Source organism: Clupea harengus, chromosome 17, assembly GCF_900700415.2.
Source record: "Clupea harengus chromosome 17, Ch_v2.0.2, whole genome shotgun sequence".
In the NCBI taxonomy this organism is placed as follows: Eukaryota; Metazoa; Chordata; class Actinopteri; order Clupeiformes; family Clupeidae; genus Clupea; species Clupea harengus.
Window position 1 is genome coordinate 23,145,887 of NC_045168.1, and position 22,071 is coordinate 23,167,957.

The window sequence follows — 22,071 nt, forward strand, 5'->3', positions numbered from 1 at the left end:
ATTACAGTGTTCCATCTCATTTATAAAGGACAGTCAGACCATTTTTACTACTCCCACACTTCCCTTATTTCATCAGGTGGTCATAGATGAACACGACAGATAGATACACAGCATGGTAATATACTGGCTCTAAATGCACAGAGGGAAAGGTCACAGCACCTTTCTGTCGTCATTTTGAATACTCAGGTAGTTTCCAGCAAAGCAGGGAGCAGCACCTGTGATTCTCTCGCTGGATTCTCGCTGATAGCAGATTCTCTGTTTGGACTTCATACAGAAAGCTTCTACCTGAGCTCACTTCACTTCACAGGCTTCGGTGAAACCTATCCTGTCCTCTGTCCTGTGTGTGTGTGTGTGTGTGTGTGTGTGTGTGTGTGTGTGTGTGTGTGTGTGTGTGTGTGTGTGTGTGTGTGTGTGTGTGTGTGTGTGGCTGTGATACTATAGAGAAAAGCACAGGTTAGCTTTGGAGGTAATCCCCACAATTCCCCAACTCCACTCATACAGAAAGGCTGCTGTTAGATTACCCTAGTAGATTGTTCAGTGACAGCTTGATGCATAAAGCTGTGGTGTCCCCATTTGCAGGAGGATGTGTCATTACTGTCCAAATCTTCTCCTGTATTGTACAGTTTCTACATATCTTGTCATTGGCTATCAAGATTTATTTAATTTATGTGTGAAGTGGTTTTTGTTGTTGTCATGTGTATGTATATGTGTGTGTGTGTGTGTGTGTGTGTGTGTGTGTGTGTGTGTGTGTGTGTGTGTGTGTGTGTGTGTGTGTGTGTGTGTGTGTGTGTGTGTGTGTGTGTGTGTGTGTGTGTGTGTGTGTGTCTTGTGGGGGTGGGGTGGCTGGTTTCCACCATTTAATGTATGTGCTGAGGAAGAAAGGATGGTAGTCAGTATCTGGAACATTACTCCTAGATCTATGGTTGAGAATATTAACATCCTGTTGATTTCTTGTCCTGGCAGGAGTTATTCCTTCATTTAAAACCACTAGATGGCAGGTCAGCACAAGACAACTGGAAAACAATGCTTTGCAAATCATTCTCAATTATGGAGCCCTACAGTAATCATGATGATAACACTTTGTTTCCATTAAATTGTTTGCATTAAAGTGATTTAAAAAAGTGGATTAACAATTCAAAAAGCCTTATTTTACACAAGATAGATAGTGAGTGATAGCGATCTTTTATATTTTCATTCACAAATTCGTTTTTAGATAGTAAGTATTTAGATAATAAAAACATCATAATATTAATCACTTAATGCTGTTTTACCCAATTGACACATCATCCTCTTATACAAAATATTGTTGAAACCCATATTGATTAAACTTTGTAGGTATTGCCTACAACATTGTTCATCAGGTCACAGGCTCATGTCCACTTCCATCTGCCATTTTGGATTCATGATCCAATATTTCAGCAACTATTAATGACACTGATCATGTAGAGATACAGTAAAAGGCTAGGAAATGCCCCTCTGTTGGTTTGGAGGAAGTATTGCATGTGGTCATGTGGTTTAAATGATGTTTGAATATTTGACCTCTGTAGTGGACACCATGCATGAGAGGGATAAGGAGGCAGAGGCGATCTTTAACATTATTTCTTCATTTAGCATTATAGGTAATGTAATTTTACCTAATTTTACCACAGAAGCAATTCAATGTGCTTTAGTAAAAGCAAAAGGAACATCCACAGGAAAAATAAAGACAAAGTGCAAAGATAAAAAAAAAAATACAAAGTAGGCTACATATAATGCAGCACTGTTGCATCAAAGCAATGTCATACCTGGAGTTGTGGCGACTACATTGGTCTTCTCACTGAACATCTGCAGCATTGAACATGCAACTATATCACATCAGGGTTTGTAATAGCAAGGGTAACCACATAACCGTAAGAGATTTACTTACTGGGATGTATTAAGAAACGTAAGCAAATCTCCTTCAGCGAAAAGAACATCATTGTATTTGGACTGCTAGCTTCGATTTTATTTCTACTGTGTTGTGGCGAGACTGAGTCCCACACCTTTTCTTTCAATCAGAAGACCGGAGACTGGATGTAGAAATCTGGAGTCTTTATTGTAATCAATAAGCTACAATAAGGGGATGCCCATGGATCATCTCATCGTGTGAACGCTCTGTATGCCAATTTAAGGCCTGTAACTTGTGGGGGGTGTTCTATCTGGCTGTTTGCCAAAACCAATCAGAATGAACTATTTCCTCTTCTGTAACTCCCGTGAGTGTGTGTGTGTGTGTGTCCTGAGGCTCCCTCAGATCCTCTGAGACCCCCTCCTCATCGGGGGTTTCTTGGAATGTGCCTGTGTCGTGACTAGTGCTGACTTTTACATCAGTGAATCATGTCTATGGCTAAGTTACTGCTTCCCGCCTAGTCTGCCCTTCCTAAAGTGAGACTTTCAAACTGAAGAGTTAATCCATGTTCATCTAAACATAAAAAATATCCCAGAACTGGTTTGGAGAGAACAGTGTCAACACAGTTCACATGCACCAATAGACCTATATTTAAGATCTTTATTAACTTCTCAGTCCACAGACTTGGCAACAGTGATACTAAGTTATACTGAAGTTATACCAGTTATACTAAAGCTTTGTACACTGTCAGACCTGAACAGGTTATTTAAAACAGTGTAGGAAATAACCGTAGCAGCCAGAACGTTAATGCAAACTCCTTTCAAAACACATAGCAAGTTAAACAGTACACGCCCATTATTACTAAGCTACTGGCTAGTACCACTGTTTTGTTTTTCTTCTTCCCCTCCTATCACCTGTGCTTTCGTTTTGAATAGTATGACAGGTAGTTGCGTTTGATGGTTTTGCTGCGCTGTAGTCTAATTACGAAGCTCTTAGCAAGCTAATGGTATGGGGCATAGACATATACATATCATATGTATATATGTCTATGGTATGGGTGTCCCGGCAAAGCAGTGGAGTTACAGCAAAGGGGGCGCGGATTGATGACGAAAAGACGGAACCAGAACCGTAAACAACGCACTATTGGTCAAATTAAGCATGGTAGTGCGATCCAGCATAGTACCCTGTAAATAACCCTTGTGGTGATGAATTCATAGTCCACTTTGTACTTCTATGATATGGTCAGGGCCTACTATTTAGCCTATATGTTAGAAAGGAAAGCTAGGCAAATTATTAATGCAACAGACATAAACCTAACATAAACCAATCCAAAAGAATGGAGCAATAGACAGTCAATCATTAAAACCGTATTTGATCCGGCCAGATTTGATCTTGTTTTAAACAAGTTCTGATCGAATAAAATACAAAAGGGGGGGGCCCTCCCAGCTCGGGCCTGTCTATGAACATGACTGGGTGGTACAGACACACCTGGGCGCACCTGTGGCTACGCTAGTGGCTAACAGCATTTAAACACATCAAACAAGCGTTTCCTCCATTAGATTCAACTACAGCTAATTAGCACCAATGTGTCAGAGACAGTGCATATTTAATCATGTGTCAATTTCATTGACGCAGCACCATTGAATTGATCTGCAATAGGCTACTGTAACTCTTCGAATGGAGAACTGATTTGAGAATTCATCACAGAGCATCACTTCAGTCCCAGCAGATGCCCAGCAGTTGGCAGCTGAGAGCCCACAGTTTGCAGGCCGTTCGGTCATCACTGGCAGCCCTGGAGCACGTCGCCGGGGCACAGTCTCTGCGTCAGAAGAGCAAGGGATATATGACCAGAGTATTTTCATGGCAACAGACAATTACATGCTTATTCAATGACCCTGTTGTTCTATGTGTCTGGGGGAGGGGGGTTGCAGTGTATTTTGGGTAGGTGTGAAATTCGAGCAGATAGGGGTGTCATCTGATTTGAATGGCTAATGCCCACCTGTAGTAGCCTCCAGACTCTAGATCTGGAGTCACAGCACAGAAGAGGGTTGTGTAGGACCCCTCTGCAGGAGTTTTCATGACGAAGGCAAAAGTCCTCAGGAAGAGCTGGAGAGACCTCCTCAGGTGCCTAATTATCTCAGTGCTCACCTTCCCAGGGTCCACTGCATATGCAGTTATCCCGAAGTCTGATTAGGAAATAGATATACAGTTGGTAAATCATTCTCAATACGCAATCCAAAGTGCTTTTGACATATGACACTTTTGGTTTTGATAATTGTACATGATTCTACCAGCTCAAGCTAACCACAGCTCATAGCACCGTTCCTGTGTGAACGTCTACATCCGTATTTCCACCCAAACAAAGTAAGAAGGGAAACCTCCACTGACTGGAGAGGTGCTCTCACCCTCTACTCTCCTGGCCAGTTCCCGGGTGAAGAGGGTATTGGCCAGCTTGCTCTGCGCATAGGCTCTCGTGGCATGGTAACGCTTCTCACTATTCACATCCTCAAAGTTGATCTTGCCAATGAGGTGGGCTATGGAGCCCAGGTTGATCACCCGGGAGGGTGCGGAGTACTTCAGGAGGTCCAGCAAAAGGTAGGTGAGCAGGAAGTGGCCTGAGAAGTAGAGGTAGGTTTGGATAGTCGCATTGAAAGACGTGAAGATAGGGACAGGGTATCTCCAGGTAATAAAGACACAATTTAGCCCTCCTGTTATCTTTAAAAAGACTTCCCTTCCCTTATCCTCTGGGTCTAACAGACCCCAGACATTTTGGCAGTGCTGAAATTGATAACAATGTGAAAGCTTTGGGTATTTTCTTTGAAATATCTTTTTTAATTATTTGTTCTGGCTTACAGACTAATTTACAATCAGTACATCCAATATGACTATAATAAATTAATCATTTTTCTTGGATCATGATTCAATTTAATCACTATTCTTTGATTTATTGCAATTCTGGGATTCTTTGTCATTTTAATCAGTGCTAACAGCCATGAAATGATTGAACTTTGCATGAGATTTGCATGAGCTTTCCATTTACATGCACTGACATGAATAAGAAACAAAAGGAGACTTTTTCTTCCTTTGCGTTCAGAGATCGATTTCAGACACCCTTAGTATGTGAACTTAAGCATAGTGTATTGAAGGGGAAAATGTATAATTTCATACCCAAGTAATTGACCCCAAATTGCATCTCAAAGCCATCAGCAGTTGTTTGATATGGACATATGGCCACACCAGCATTGTTGATCAGGAAATGCAGGGATTGTTCAGCTGAAACAACATAAATACTTTTTTACGTAATACACTTCTCAGTAATTTTAAAGAATGTTCTCCAAAATAATGAGTCTGTCAATCAAAAGCTTAACATTCTCCTCCCCATAGTAGAGAACCAGAACCCAACTGTTGTAAATGTTCTCAGCGAATTCACAAATGGACTTTGTGTCAGCGAGATCCAGCTTCATAGCCACCACACTGGCACTCTCCACTTCTCTCATTATGTCAGCAACTGCCTTCTCAGCTTTCTCCATGTCCCGACAGGCCAGAACTACATGGGCCCCTGGGAAGAGAATACCCAGGACTTATAATATTCAGCAAAACCTTCCAGCACAGTATAATAAAATAAATAATCACCATTAGATAATAACATTCAATCACATTTAGTTTATGTCATGTTCAGAAAGTTATTGTTGTATTGCAGTGTAAGGTTTTGAGGTCCTCACCCCTCATAGCTAGGTCTTTGGCAGTAGCTTTACCAATGCCACTGTTTGCTCCCGTCACAATGGCTGTTTTTCCATCCAGACGAATATCAGACGACCACTGCTTAGCATAAAAACTCCTGAAACAGTCAACATTTAGATGTCATCAAGCATTTACACATGTTGCATTTGTTTGCCTTTTTTATAGCCAGAACCTTCCATCTTTTATTGATTAAAATGTGAATTCAATGTTTTCTTTTAGATGTCTGGTATATCATTGACCCAGTCTATACTTCTCTCTCCTCTCCTCTCCTCTCCTCTCCTCTCCTCTGTACTCATTTCAGTTGTTTTAATTCTTGTGAATAACCTTACCTGATAGCTTTCATCTTCCTCACTGAGTCAGTAGATCTCTAGTCGAAACCTCAAAGTGATATTTTTCAACACCTTCCCATGCAAGGCAAACTGAAGCTTTGACACAGCTTTCACAGCTGGCTCTCAAACGCTCTCATGCCTCATGTGATTATAACTCCAACCCGTTTCTTAATTTAAAACCGTCACAAGAATCAAGCAAATCCCATGACTGTTTGAACTAATTTATTAAATTGACCATGCAGGGGAAAAAACAGGCCAGGGTTTATACTGTACATTCATCTATTAGAAAGGTCCTCTTATAATGTGTTGCGCAACATTTCAGAAATGATATATTTATATGTATCCGTGTAACCATGTCTGTCGGTTACATTTACATCTAAGTCCATTTTAAGGGCACAGATCAGTTCTCTCAAACCATCTCTGTTTTAAATAAAGTATGATGAGATTCCACTTGAAGGCTGAATTAACAATGATTGTTCGTTTTTCCCTTTCAGGCCTTTTCATCACACTGTGTTCCGCCTCATTTGAAAATGCCGGTCAGGCCCTTTTTTTTTTACAACCCCCATGCCTCCTTTATTTCATCAGATGATCGTGGATAACTACGACAGACAGATACACGGCGTAGAATGACAGTGCATCGGAAGATCATACTGGTTTTAAATACACAGAGGGAAAGGTTATAGTACCTTTTTGTCGTTATTGTGAAAACTCAGGTGGTTTCCAGCAACGCAATGAGCAGAAACTGCGACTCTCATGCCGGATTCTCCCTGTGCCATATGATAGCAGATTCTTTGTTCGAGCTTCATGCAGGAAGCTTCTGCCTGAGCTCACTTCACAGACACCAGTGAAGCTTTTCCTGTCAGATGGTCCGTGGCACTCTGTGACCAGGTGTGCATGTGTGTGCGCGTATGCGTGTGTGTGTGTGTGCTGTGATACCACATTCGGAAGGCGCAGGTTAGCGTCTGAGGTATTCCCCAGAATTCACCCCTTACAGGCAGGGATGGATTACCGAACGGACCTACCGGGCCCAGGCCCAGGGGCCCTTGAGCTCAGGGGGGCCCTAAGCCAGAGACTGTGTGAAGTCGCTGATATTAACTGTTAGGTGAAAAATGCACTCATTAGTAGTCTCAGGACTCCGGAGTTGTAGATCAGAATATTTATTCAATAACAATTGCAATTGGGCTCACTCCCAGCACAAGGCCTAAGTGAAGCAATTTCACTCACAAACCATAAGGTTTATATACTTAAGATTTATCTAATGCTGACGCCATACATTTTTTAACATCACAGTCAAAACAAAGTTCTCGACTGAGCTTCTTGTATCTTCCCAGGGTCGAGAAACCAATAAGTGGCGCCAGTTAATCAAAGTTACACATATATACACAGAAACACAGAAAAGCCATGTTCCTGTTAACAAAAGCTATATCTAGTAGTTTAGAGTGGCTGAGTATTTTATGCAATATGGGCCTGTCAACTCTGTAGGGAGAAATCCAAAAAGCAAGTTCAAAACAATAGCATTAGAAGCTTCAGTTTCTATACTCATACTCATCTCTACTCATGGGAATGTACTAAAGCTGAAAACGATTACTCGAGTAACTCGAATAATTTGATTACAAAAAATGTTGAGGCAAATTCTTTTAATTTTTTCATTTAATTTATATCACCAAAGTCCCTCTATTAAAAACTCTCTGCTATCATATCACTCACGTTAAGTGGCCTGCTCAGCTCCGGTATCATTGTTTCACACGGACTGTTATTATTGACGCACGTTAACTTTCCTGGGAAAGCTTTCTCAAACACTCATTCACTGCTAACGTTAATCCCTGGCCAGTTAAAGAATTTGGAAAGAAAAGAATTTGCAAGAAAAGAATTTGCCTCGAACATTTTTTGTAATTGAATTATTCGAGTTACTCGAGTAACTGTTGCAGCCCTAGTGTTGTAGTTGGAATAAAAACCTGTATTTGTCAGGAATAACAGCCAATTGCTTGGTCATTTTAACAGGCCTGTCATGTTGCATAACACACTATTGATATTGTTGTTTTAAAACGCAAAAGTACTTTTTATCCGATTAATTGAGTAATCGATGAAATAATCGAAAGAAAACTAAATTCCAAAAATATTCGATAGTTGCAGCCCTACTTTAATTGAGTGTACCTGCGCTGTGTTAGAAAATTAGTATGTGCGCTGTAAATCCTGTTAAGGTACAGGTGAATTTAGTAATTGTGCTGTTGAAAAAGAATGTTTTGTGAGCGCACAAGATTTTTTTGCAGGCGCACCCAAGCGCCTGACTCATGCAGATAGTTCAGTGACAGCATGACACAGAGGTGAAATGAAAGTCGATCTGTCTGTTGAGTTGGAGGAGGATGTGCCATTACTTTCAGTCTCTTCTTCCATTGTCCACTAGCTAACAGATCATTCTTTAGCCCACGGGACAGTTCTATATATACTGTTATTGGTCTTCAAGATTAATGTCATTCATGTGTGAAGTGGTTGATGGTGTGTGTGTGTGTGTATGTGTGTGGGGCTGGGGACGTTAATTAATTGACAGGTTTCCAAAAGTTAATTGATGTACTGTGGGAGAAAGGATGGTTGGAACACAACAACTCCTGACTCCTGAATTTCAACAACCTGTGATTTTTCTTTCCTTGCAGGAGCTATTCCTTCGTTTAAATCCACTAGATGGCAGCGCAACATAAGATGAACCGTAATAATGCCCCTACTCTAATTAAATGGCTCGCCAAAAATGGCACATAACTCTCAATGTCAATCATGTGAACGCAAGTCATTGTTTCCTGTTTTGACAGACACTTGGCACCGCCTATTCCCTTCCCCATCACATCAGTCCACTGACCTGATGCCAGCAATTGTTCTGGTTCCACTCAGAGCATTGATGTGCAAGCTGTGATTGTCTGCCATTTGAGTGTGGTAAAACACAATATTCTCTGCATTCATTTGCACTGACCTCGCTGACAGCTGGTAGCCATCACCCGGTGTAATTAAAGGTTTGTGTTGACATTGGGCTATGGTCTGAGGCTTTGCAGTGTTCTCAATTACGGAGGCCTGTGATAATCACTGCTGATTACAGACACAAACACTCTTATTGACTTACAGTAAGACAGGGAAAGAAAGTCATCATTTATAGAAAAAGACTGGAAGTTGTAACTCATAATATGTATAGAAGATCCAAACATGCAGGGTATTCACTGTTCAAATAGTTTTATTTGAATTCGTTAACATGAATAAATGTACAAACAAATATGCTCTTATAAAAAAGTCATGGTAATGCTTCACTTCCAAAAATCTATCCATAATGCGTTGAATTTATAACACATTCACAATGCCTTATTATGCAAGACATAAACCTTCATTCATGAACATGAATGTTCACAATTTCCAGCAAAACTCATTAAATGTTGGAGAATGAATCTTTATGGTCAAAAGTTTCATAATGCATTTCAATACATATTTCTCCAGTTTATAAAAAGGCATTGGTGTCTGTGAAGTTATCACTTGGTAAGACATGTATGGTAAAGCATTAAGTGAATTTATGCTGAAGGCCTTATACTCTTGTGATGGAAGACTTCCATGATTGTAATTCTGATCATTCAGTAAGTTATAAATGCTCAAACTAGAGCATTCACAACATAAAGCCTGACGAACACTCACATAATTAATTTGTGTTACCAAATTCCCTTCGGTCAGTAGCTGCAACGCCACCATTTAAAATGAGAGAACAAGTCAAAGAGTCATAAAACAGCTTAACAAGGCACTGGGCTGATTGAAGGATGTGATGCACATATTAACTGCTACCAACTTACTTCAAAAAGTACAGTAAAAAAAAAAAAAAAAAAATCTGCATACTTCAGTCATACTGTTACATTAACACACTTCAAACTACCAGGATCCTCCACGGGATGGTGTGTGTGTGTGTGTGTGTGTGTGCTTGTTCCTCTTTTCGTTCTGAAAGGCCTGACCAAGACCAAGGCAAGACAAAGAGTCTGGAGAGCCTACAGGGCGAAGCAGGGAGACAATGTGCTTTTGTTCTGGCGACTGTACTTTCATTCTTAAAGGGGGCAACTCTTCGTTTCTGTGTGTGTGTGTGTGTGTGTGTGTGCTTTCAGTGTTGTCTGAGTCATGCATCATCTGACAAAGCTGTCAACGAGATGTTTGAAGAAGCAACTAGTTTTACAACCAAGAAATAATAACCAACATCTGCATCTGCAACATAAAGCAACACTGATGCTGATGTGTAGGAATCAAAAGCTATGTACAATACACGTTCAACAAATGCATAGCATTTTATCTTATACACAACAAAAGCACTTCAACAGCGCTTCAACAGTTCGTGAAGGAGGTCCTTAGAGCAGGAAAGGAGATCAGCTCTGATCCTGGACCTGGTGGCCAGAACGTCCAAGCCTCCACCTCTTTGTTCATTTGACTGCCTTTGGCCACCTGCGAGCCATCTCCTGCACAGGTACGTTGCTGTCCTGCAGTACACCTGGTGCGCCGGTGGCCGGCGGCGTCTTGGGGGCACTCCGGATGTTGGACCCGTCGTTGGACTCCTCCTGGACCGGGCAGCTGAACGGCTCGCTCGTCTCGGCCCCGCCGCCACCCTGAGAAGTCTGGCTGACGTAGACGACGATGACCTCGCCGCTGAAGTTCATCACCTGCCCGCTGGAGATGAAGGTGGTGTTGTTGTTCCCAGTCACCTGACCTGTCGAACAGCGACCAGTTTGAAATGGTATCAGATTAAGCAGTTGTTGTGGAGAAAGCATCAGTATGCTAGTAAGCATATTACATAGTAAGATAAGTACACATGCTAGAGACTACTTCAAATATACCGGGGAAATGTTCACTGTATGTTGCATTGGATTGTCGGATTGGACAAGATACTCTAATTTTCCAGTGTATTGTTCTGAGTCCAACTACTGCCACATAACTAACATGCACCAAACGATGTTTTGCATGTGGAATCAATAACACCCAGGAGTACAGATAACTTTGAAAAGGCCCGCTAAAACCGCCGGGTAAGCACACAAGGGTCTTGTGAGGACTTCCTGTGCACCGCCGTCCAGCAACAACACAGCTCTTTCATATCCGATTGATGTCAAATTAGACCAAAGGTAAACCACCAGCTTTAGTCTGCAAAAATGGAAAGAGAGAGACACTAACGCAGAGTCAGCTGAAGTTATTTACGACGTCCATTAAGGAAAAGAGCCCAATCGTTTCCTTCTGCTAAAGTTTCAACATCAACCATACTTACTTCCCTCAGTGGGTGTACAAAAAGAGAGGGAGGCAGAGAGCGAGAGAGAGAGATCCCTCCGCTCACCGGCAGACAGGCCATGAGTCAGATTTCATGCCTCAGTTAGTCACCCTGGCGATGATTTACTACGTCACACACACACACACACCATCCCTACTGGCAAAGAATAGCTGTTTTTATTTCCAGCTGTTTTTATTTCCAAGTTTACTGGAATTGAAGTTTACCAGAATATCACTTTTTTTTCTGTCTTTTCCGATGTGGAAAAGTGTATTGAGTGCATTGCATGTTGAGGACATTTGGGACTTGAGTTCAACATTCCATCTATCAATGAATCTACCGTGGTCTGAACACTACCCGGAAAGCTGCAGCGGAGGTATTAGTAAAGGTTATGGGAAATGGGTGTTTACGGGCTCGTTAGCCCATCTGTTATATGAAAAAAACACAGAGACTTGAACGAGGCCCTGCTGTGGAGTTTACAAGGCGCTGTTACTCAAACGGCACATCCTTTTTCAATTAGGGCAGGGCTCATTTAAAGACGCTTCTGGAATAATAATTCACGGTAAACACGTGTTCCTCTGCCTGGCATCTCGCAAATGTGTTTTTTTGTAAATCCCTCAAATTTCAGATGAGGCACCCCCTCCCTCCCCTTACTCCTTTACCCAGTCCCCAGCACAGTTGCAGACACTCGTCTCGTAAATGAATGCGTTCATTGTGGTGCTGTTTGGTCTAGCAGGCCCAGACTGTCGTCAGAAACATGTTTTTTTCCTATTGAACTTAATGTGAGACATGCCAAAGCCTGGCATTGAATTACACTGCAACCAAGAGGCTGCTGCCCACCTGAGGTCAGAGCGGTTTCCGAGCAGTGGGCCTGGTACTCGGCGTCCACGTCCGGGTCGGATAGCTTAAGCTCGGCGCTGCAGCTGAGGGAAATGCCCTGGTCGTTGGCGCTGACCGATGACAGAGCCGGCGCCGTGGTGGACTCGATGCTACAGCAGCGGGGCTCGTTGAGCCGGTCCAGAGGTCCCATGGTGCCCTGGGGGCCCGCGTGGCTGGAGTCTCCTGAGCACCTGGCCTCGGACATGGGCTCCTTCTCCGGCAGGCTGCTGTAGTCCAAGTAGAGGTCCTGGGAGGCCCGGAGCTCGGTGCAGTCCGCGCAGCCCAGCAGGCCCTCCTCAGGGCAGCAGTTCTGACAGAGGGGGGACTCCTCTGGGCCTCCTCCTTCTCTTCCTCCAACTAAACCTCCTCCTCCTACTCCTGCTGCACTCTCCACCACTTTGTCTCTGCCTGACCCGCCATCCCTCTCCCTCTCCCTTTCCCCGTCACGGTCCTCTCGCTCTCCGCTCCCACAGGAGCAGACGCCCGCCATGCTGGCGGCCACCACCTGACTGCAGTCCTCGTTCTCGCCTAGTTCCACCGGCTCCTTCATGGAGATCATGCAGCTGCAGGAGCTGGAGCTGGAGCTGGAGCTGGAGCTGGAGCTGCCCGACAGTGGCAACGTGGCGCCCTCCACCTCTGCACCGTCCTCGCTCAGGGTGCCAGATGAGCCCTCCACCGCTGCTGGGCTCAGGGAGTCGGATGTGGCCGAGGCGTCCTCCACACCTCCCTCCATGGCCAGGATGGTGCTGGGGCACAGGGTGAGAGACTCGTCAGGGCGAAGCAGGCGGGTGATCTCATAGGTGCAGTGTTGAGGGCCGTTGTAGGGAGGTGCCAGAGTCTCCTGATGTGGGCAAAAAATGTAATTGATTGATTTGAATAATGACTGATTGAGGAAAGCTGAATAAAGATGAAAGAGGATGATCATTTATGGTAGAAATGTGGTTGTACAAATACGTTAATAGTGTAGAGTTCTCACCTGTTGTATCCTGCTCCTTTTCAGGTTTTGAACACAAGATCTTACATTCACTAAAGGAAATATTGGATAATATATTATTAATGTCAGTAATAACTTTGTGGTAATGACATGACATATTCTAAGTCATGATTTAGAGGCATTAAAGATCAATTCATATTCAAACAGTTAAAGTAAAATTCCAATGAAAGTAAGAGTTTATTTAAAGGATTACCGGAGAGTAGTTTCATCTTATCCTTGTAGCAAAATAGCGTGAGGATGACCAGTGACACAACCATGATGACAGACAAAACAGCCACCACAACCCATGACGTGGAGGACACTGGAATAATGTAAACACACATTTGGCTCAATTTCTTTATTGACAACCAACTCCAATCTGATCTGAGCAACCCATAATTTACATTTACATTTACATTTAGTCATTTAGCAGACGCTTTTATCCAAAGCGACTTACATATGTGCGACTTACAATGTATACACATTTTACATTTTACATAATCCCAGAAATCCTGAGAAAGTCACTCAGATTTTATTTTTTTTTTCAAATAAACTGGTGAGTCACAACATGATGCAATAGTCACATACCGAGTGCTGTTGGTCCACACGCAGCATTGCTTTTGGAGTTCCCAGGCTTCACTTCGGTCTTCCCAGAGTCTTTACAACTGGTGGACAACAACAGAACATGGATTTGTTATTTTTCAATCACTTCGTCTCTGCTATTTTAATCAGCCCAGCTTCTCTTCGTGGACGCTAACCACAAATACGACTGGCAACAGAAAAAAAAATGCTCTTTCCAGGGGAAGTGGTCCAGGAATTAGTCATAACACCACAGTGTGGTGAAATCTGTGGAGGCCTGTTTATAACAGCATATTCCTTTGACCCGTGAATGACAAAGGACAAATAATTTTCATCATTAGGTACTGGGATTTGGGGACCTAATTCCTTGTTTGTGTGACAAACGGCTCTTGATGTGGTTTAAGTAAGAGGGTACTGTTTGAGAGGAGTGTTTCATGTGAAAGTATGAGCATCCAGACCAAGCACTTACCTCACCCACGGCTTGCAGGGATCAGTGGAGTGGTTGTCAGAGAAGAACCCCTCAGGACATGCCTTACAGGAACCTTGCCCTGATTCTGAACATGCAAAACATAATAACACGCATCTTCAATCAATCTGCTGAGGAGAAACGGATAAACCCCTCCATACCATGAGCAGTTTAGGAGGTATTCAATACACATCTGACATAGTAGTCAACTAAGTCAACAAACTACCTTACAACTACCTGTTACAAGACTGATAACTAACCTAGACTATTACCTGACTCTAACTCCAACCCATTTAAATCACTGATTCATAACAGATTGTCTGCAGATGGTTTGATGGCTGTTTGTAATGGCCCATGGTAGCTAACGTTTCAGAGGACATTGCTGTCTATTGATGCGTGAGCATAGCATTCCACGTGGGACTCCTTACCATCCATAGTGAATCCCTGTCCAGGTAGACAAGGAGGGATGGGTTCGCAGAACTCACAGTTGGTGGGTGAGCACTGGAAGCCTTTCATGCAGGGACACGGCACCGCTGCCTTTGGGTTCTGTGGACGGTCCTGACTGAACCCTTTGACTAAAGCAGAAAGAGAGAGAGATCATCAGGCATTGCAGGAGGAACAAGTCACTTGGGATGGAAGTCTGCTTAGAAGTACACTTTCATTATTACGAGAAGGATGCAGGTGATTAGGATACTTTGGGTGAGTTACCAATACGGTAGCAATGAATTCAATGAATAACCATTATTCTGTTAGGCTTTTTAAGGTGCAGTAGAGACATCACTGACCAGTATCGCAGAACCTCTGGGGATTACACTTGGTGTCATTGTTCCAGTCCGGCTGGTACTCGTTCTTCCCACAAGGCCGACATATTGTGTCTGAGCTGCTGGTGCAGTGAGCAAACACGTACGTCCCTGCGTTGGAACACAAGAAGTAGGTAGGTGAGTGCAAAAACAACATGCATTGAAGCCATTGTATGGAGAAAAAAACTCAACAGTCCAATCAGTACTCACACATACCGTGTGCAATCAAAATGGAATGGACCAAGATGGTTGTGTCTTTACATTCACAGCGACTTTGCTACACTTGGGACTGCATTTTAAATGACTAGCCTAAGAGCGTGTGTGGAGGATTCGTTTTTCATTGTCACTCATTTTGGCACATGCTTTATTATTTCCATACTGCAAACACATGACTGACCAGCCTCCAGCAGTCTGCAAACCCAGTGACCCACTGACGCACACACAGGGAGACTAAATATGGCCCAAGGTGGAACCATTTCCCATCTGAATGGGATTTGAGGTCGGAGGTCGTCAGCGCTTTCACAACACGTGAGTGTGTGCACATAGTCCCATCCCACTGACAGACATCCTTCCCTTTTTTTTTCAAGGGACGCCTGGAAATATGTTTTATATCGTCACACGATAACCCATTGGACAAAATCATTCCCCTCCAGCAAATCCAGTTGGGAGATCTGACGTGCATTTCTAGGTCGCGTTAACATTCTCATCCCACAGGTGATGGTGATGGTGATGGTTATACCCTTTGGCACCTTAAGTGTCAAGCCAAGCCCAATACAAAGCATCATTTGCTCATTCATACTGCTCGCTAATGTTGGCGGGAATCAGCTTGTTTTAACTAGTCGGTTATGTAGTTATAGCACTTGTAGGTTATGTAGTGATGACACCCATCAGGTGAATAACTAGTAGGTTAAGACACTTTGACTCCCCCCCGTAATGGTTGGTTCCGTGCTCCCCCACGTCAATGGTGGGGTCCAATTTAGCCCAAGTGGCTGCCCTATGTAAAGGGTGCCTCAGTCAACCATGGGGAGAGACTTTTCGAGAGAGGACAGCATGGCGAAAGAACTTTGGGAGAAACAGGTGTACTGCTTTCCCTGCTTACCTGTGTGAGGTGAAAGGCAGTACGTGTCTTGATGTGTGGACACTGTTAGCTTTGTTTTGTTCCACTGTTTTTGTGTTGTGTCTTTTTTGCCTTGTCTGTGTGCCTAGTTTATGTGTTTTGTTTTGGGGCCTTGGGTTGTACCTAGTTTCGTGCCTAGTGTCTGTATATAGTGTGAGGCCTAGCTTGGGCCTAGAACGGTGCCGGTATTTGGGCCTAAATCGGCCAAGCAGGTGCCCAGGATGCAGGTTACTTGGGTTACTGTGGGTACTGTCTGTATTATGATTGTTTGTTGGCACAGGTGTGGGGTTGACATAGTCCCCCCCCCGTTGTAAATAAATAGATATAGGTTATGTAGTGATGACACCCATCAGGCTGCATACCTGGTTCACATTTGCTGCAGCACTTCCTGTCTCTCAGGACCTGGTTTGGCTTACAGGGTTTGGAGTAGACAACCTGAAACAAAGCAAAGGCTAATGAGTGGACACTTTTACTCTTTGGTCAGTTAGGCTTGTTTTGATTGATTAATTGACGGATTGATTGATTGATTGATTGAATAATTGATACAACAGACACAATAAACATCTTAAAATAATATTTCCATATAGACTTTTCCTTTTTGAACTGCTCCGTCATGTCCGAGAGGGCGACTATCCCAGGGAAAAGCATGGGGAGGGACTACGCACTATTGCTCAACTTATAGAGTTGTTTTTTGGGGGGAAAAACACCCACATCCCTTCAGATACCACAAAGACATTCCATGGTTTTAGCAGCATGGCAGGCGCTCTCTTCTTTTCTCCAACACAAAATCTTGGCAATTACTGCAGATTTGCAATCCTGCTGTCATTAAAGCAGTTCAAAGTTACGCAGTGCCCTAACAAAGTTCTATCTTTTCTCAGTGTGTCGTTAGGAGGGTCCGTGGAGAGCTGTTGAATCACTACCATGGTGTTCCATTGTGTTGGAGTTTTTACTAGAAAGAAACAAACCCTTTAATATAATGCTCTGATGTGTGCAGTGTAACACATCGTAAATGTCCATAACGACCAGCGGAGATTTAAACATAATTACAGAATCATGTTAAGGCACAATGAAAGAAATCCATGGTGAAGACATGTTTTATGTGCCCTTGGCGCACATGCTGGTGGTATAAAGAAAGCGGGTTCAAATGTTTTCATGAATGACAAATCCATTGAACTGCTCCTTCCTGTCTATATACTGTCCCTGGGCACCTGTACTTCCTGTCTATATACTATTCACTGGGCACCTGTACTTCCTGTCTATCTACTGTCAGTGGAAACCTGTACTTCCTGTCTATATACTGTCCCTGGGCACCTGTACTTCCTGTCCCACAAAGCTTCTATGGAAAAGGCCTGTGGAGTTCACCACATGATTTGGTCACAGGATAAAAATGTCCTTGCTAGACACAATTTGAAGGGGGATCTATTGATATCTCATTGTAGTCACAAAGCCGTTTCCCGTATTAAACATCAACAAACATAAACAGTGCAATACATAAGTCATCAGACAGAGAACATAACATGCATGTTTCCATTTTCTAAATAAGATAACAAAAAAATGGAGGAAGGCCATTGATGGCTGTGCATTCCAAATTGCTGACTGGATGTAATTATATTTGATTATTTTCTTGGATGTATATTATTCTGTGACATGTGATGACACCACAAGTCTACCACTAATGAGAGGCCTTACACCAATGCACTGCTAACCTGCTTCATCAGAGGGCTAGTCAGGACGGGGTATTTTAGAAGGTGCTGCACGGCTATGGGCGCAGGACATTAATATGGCGCTAAGCATTTATTAAGTTGTGGTAAATCAGAAAGTAAACAGAGCTAAATGTAGTCCAGAGGAATGTGTGTTTACCCAGAAAGTATTTTTCCACGGTATATCTGTTCATCGGAGCTTATTCAAGCTTCTCAAAATATTTTTTCTCTGACTGTATATATATATATATATATGTATATATATGCCGTTGGTCAGTGACACCCTAGCTAATTATATGTTAGAAAATGGGACCAAAATACAAGCAAAACACCAAACCCCTTTGAGTAGTCCATGCTTCACAATACAGAGTGTAGTCTGGTAACACTGTCTCATTTAAAAATTCACTTTTGTCCAAAGTCACCTAAAGCAAATTGAGGATGTCCATTTTGTTTGTGCGGGATATGAACCATGGAATTCAACCTCTTGACATCGGTTTCTTCTATTTGAGTTACAGTGTCTTCACAACACAGAATGTAGTGTGGTTACACTGTCTCATATGAAAATGCACTTTTCTCCAAATTGACCTAAAGCAAAGTGAAGATTTTGTTTGTCCATTTTGTTTGTGTGGGATAGGAACTCCATGGAATTCAACCGCTTTGATGTCAGTTTCTTCTATTTGAGTTACAGGAGATCCGTAAAGGAATAACAGATCATCATGAAAAGGCTAATTAGAAGCGAAAAACAGTCATTGTTAATAAGTCTGAACTGAAGAGATGGCCTTTAAACACAGCATGTCTTGGAGGCATAACTGTGAAATCCATCAGACTGTCTTCCAGGGACCACCATATTTGCATAACGGCCACGCTAGATGGCATTCCTCTGTAGGCTGTTATTTAAAGACTCCTGACAACTGTACTGTGCTGTTATGGTTCTTTCAAAACATATAGTAATGTCAGTGCACAAACATAAACTATATATAAAAAGCCCACATAACCCAGAGTTGCATGACCTTAGAAAACTGTCAGGCATAAATAAGGGACAGGTTCCTTGAACTTTCGACCCGCACTGCACATTACGTTTGTATCAACAAAATGAACAAAAGACATTTATACCAAGGATTCCTGTACCACCTGATAGACCTGGGAAAGCAGGATATTTAATCAAATATGTCCGTTTTTCAATGGAACCCCAGCCTGACTTAGTGCAGGTTGTGACACGCAGAGTGATGCCACACCTTGATCGCTCCGGCTCTGAACCTGGTTTCCCAACGGCAGCACGGTGGTAGCTGTGGTGTGGTGTGGTGTGGTGCTCTGACAACTTTGGGAACTGAATTTTGGGAAATGTTTGCACTTTACCTTCGGGAAGTGCGCCCGCATGATGAGGTGTAGCTTAGAGGGAACTCTGACTAATGCCGGGAAGATTAAACAAATGAATAAATGAGTGAATAAATTGCTGACTGAATGAATGAAATCTGTCCATCCCCCGCACCCGTCCTTTTCTGAAGTTGTACATGCCCAGTTACATTTCCTCATGTGATCTGTTCTCCTGGGCCTTTGAGAGTGTTACTGAAGTGTTGTGTTGTCACTACAGACCATTCTTGCAAAGCCATTGCCACTTTGAGGTTTACTTCCAGAGCGACTAAATGCTGTCATCTGTTTGCAATGGACAATACCACATGGCTGAGGGACTGTGAGAGCACCGTTACTCAGTGAACCCACACAACAGACACGGAGACCAAGTATAAAACAATAAAAACCACCGACTTCAGCTTTCAGTCCCAGAACATGTTCTAGTTATTCTTTGGCTTTCTGTGCAGTACAATGCAAAAAAAGGTTCAGAAACTGGTGTACAAAAAAAACTGCATTATATAATCATTCCTAAAATGAGATGAAACTAGGGGAGAGGGTAATAGATCCATTCCCACAAAGCCACTAAGTCTGGGAGCCGAGGGGGGAAAGCAGTTGAAGGCGCTGTGGTTAATATGAGTGGGGGCCACTGGACGAAGACCAAGCACAACTGCACAACTGTTTCCAGTCAGTATTAAGGGTAAACACATTTACATGTACACTCGCTTTAAAATGCGTGTGTAACAGTCTGCTACGTTTATATATGTCGAATGCACCTCTGACTATTGGCTAATTAAACAATGCAATTATTGAAATGTTGTTATTATTCCCTTTGTCATTCGTGGCATTCACAGTGTAAGCGCCGAAACAGAAGAGCTCAAACAAGTATGTCATTACTTAGCAACCGGAACATGTTTAAACTTACTTGTATGCAGAGAATCACTATAATGTTCTTGATCCAGCCTTGAAAAATCCAGCTGGTTGTAAACGTCACCCTCATGATGATCCCTTCAAAGATGAAACGTGGTCTATATGACCTTTGCCGATGGCAACAAGAGTCCCCGTTATTTTATGGTCCAGTTCAGCGACACGTATTTGAGGAGAGGTTTTCTTTTAGAGCCGACCCGGTGTTCAGTCTCTGCAGCGTATAGCATTCTCGAGCGTCAGGCCCCGTGATAAACACTCACCCACGCGTTATGGAGTGAATCTGTGTGTCCCACGACGCTGTAGTAATCTGGCTAGAACTTCTGCACGCTCCGCCCATTTCTTTTAAACATTAGCTAAGAAAAAAAAGGAAAGTGCTCACAGCTCATTCAAGAAATTACTGATTTCCAGGTGTGCTTTCATGACATATTTTGATTTGTGTTGGCATTTTTATGAGCCTATTAATAAAGAATTGTCTCTTAAGATTGTGTTATTTTTGGAATAGGGTGGGGGATAAATGAAAATCATTGTGCCTTAAATTATTTATTTATTCCAATTCAGGATGTGTAGCAATACTGTGCCGTGCTCTCATCTTACCACAGACATGCAATTGCTTGCAATAACAGACTGCTCATTTCTAACCTCAAATAACTATCAGGTTATATAGCCTGTTTTAAAATGCTCTTAATTGTATATGAAGCATTTTTGCCAAAGGTGTTTAGGAAAGAAAAACAGAAATACAAACAAACAAAGGAAAATATTCAACGTTAAACAAGAAGGAATATATAAAAAATATTGTTCATCGTGAATATTGCTTGGAAGTTTTAAACGGAAGGTAAGGCTATATGGCAAGGGAGGAACATGCCAGGCAACACGTGTAGCGATATTTTAAGATTGCACCTCATTTTCAAACAGTTCTTATCTCTCTCAACTGACATCTCTTTTTTGGCTCACTAAGCATCTGTCTTCTAGGTGGGCGTGTCGCAGCGTGCTCCGTTTTAACAGGTAAAGCAGCACCTGGTAGTCTGCCAGTCCTTTCCTCTCTGCCGCCACCCACCCCATCCGTGTAAAGATACTCCAGGCTATACTTCTTGTTTTGAATAACCGTCATTTACGGTATTTGGGAGGAGTGGGAGTCTTTACTCTATTCTCGGGTGCACCGTGCAACACCACGGTGGAGGTCAAGAAGCAAAAAAAAAATAAAAAATACGAGTTGGCTCCTGTTTTTCTCACAGACTAGCCTACTTCCTGGAGCCACTGTGCAAAATGGTTTGAAAAGTGGTTTGCAGATATGGCTGTCAGACAGTTTCCAAAACATCAGAAACAAGTGGAAGATTCTGCTTTTGACATCATTGGATTCTGTCCGTGATGCACATTTCACTTTCCATCGAAATCTGATAGCAAAGACAACCAGTGGCCTTATAGTTGTGGTTCCATGATGCAGCTATTAGTGGTGGTGGTCATGGTGATAACAAACGCCTCCGATTGGCGACTGCTTTTGGACAGAGCTCAGCGGCTCGATGTTTATCACGTGGCTCATTCAATTCATGAACTTAAAATCGCCATCAAAGAACACTTCAATATCACTTAAAGAAACAAAGAGTGGGTAGAATGCATTGGGACTGTTGTTCCGCTATTTCAGAAGCCAAACCAATGGAGGTTTCATCAGTGGTACAGTGCCCAACAGCACTGGCGTACCGTGTACATAGTCTCGATGTGCATAGTCAGATTGGCATACTTTGCGTCCCGGGGAAGACGAGTGTGGTTCAGCAAGAGGTCCACCATGAGGCATGTGCTCTCTGACCCTTTTGCTTTGATGGGATGTGCTGAACACGTTATGGGGAGGTAAAATAGGGTAAGAGGATTCTTTTTTTTTCTCTCTCGGGCGAGTGGTTCATAGCTTGCCTTCAAAGCAGCCACACATTGGACAGCCCTCAAAGGGTTTCCAGTTCCTGTTTGTACTCTCAATATTGACGTCCGACTGTAAAGAAAAAAAAAGAAGAAATAAAAACATGGAGGGCCCATCAGATCTGGTGGCTTCGGGCACCCTCTCCTTCTCCTGCTTGCATTGGAAATAATCCTCATTTTCTGA

The 22,071-nt window shown here is 42.8% G+C and overlaps 2 protein-coding genes across 2 annotated transcripts; both read right to left on the reverse strand.

The window, feature by feature from the left end:
* Window positions 1–3,580: 3,580 nt before the first annotated feature.
* On the reverse strand, window positions 3,581–5,710 carry LOC105905193 (retinol dehydrogenase 12-like; the record flags this gene model as incomplete). The annotated part of the gene is made up of 6 exons (XM_031583556.1): window positions 3,581–3,683; window positions 3,864–4,050; window positions 4,270–4,479; window positions 5,033–5,137; window positions 5,268–5,423; window positions 5,587–5,710. Coding segments are annotated over 6 exons (885 nt in total), but the record flags the coding sequence as incomplete, so codon positions are not given.
* A 3,435-nt stretch (window positions 5,711–9,145) lies between these two features.
* Window positions 9,146–20,749, reverse strand: tnfrsf11a (tumor necrosis factor receptor superfamily, member 11a, NFKB activator). The gene is made up of 10 exons (XM_031584288.2): window positions 19,981–20,749; window positions 16,371–16,443; window positions 14,877–15,002; window positions 14,520–14,666; window positions 14,095–14,179; window positions 13,635–13,711; window positions 13,261–13,368; window positions 13,050–13,099; window positions 12,035–12,914; window positions 9,146–10,648 (listed from the first exon to the last, which is right to left on the reverse strand). Exons 1-10 carry the CDS (start codon window positions 20,053–20,055, stop codon window positions 10,365–10,367), a joined length of 1,905 nt encoding a protein of 634 aa, XP_031440148.1. The 5' UTR covers window positions 20,056–20,749; the 3' UTR covers window positions 9,146–10,364.
* Window positions 20,750–22,071: the final 1,322 nt, after the last annotated feature.

Coding starts and splice junctions, on each gene's coding strand:
- tnfrsf11a (XM_031584288.2), bottom strand. CDS start 20,055: ATGAGGGTGACGTTTACAACCAGCTGGATTTTTCAAGGCTGGATCAAG. Junction 14,667..14,876: donor CCAGAGGTTCTGCGATACTG/GTCAGTGATGTC, acceptor TTTCTGCTTTAG/TCAAAGGGTTCAGTCAGGAC. Junction 14,180..14,519: donor ACAGGGATTCACTATGGATG/GTAAGGAGTCCC, acceptor TTGCATGTTCAG/AATCAGGGCAAGGTTCCTGT.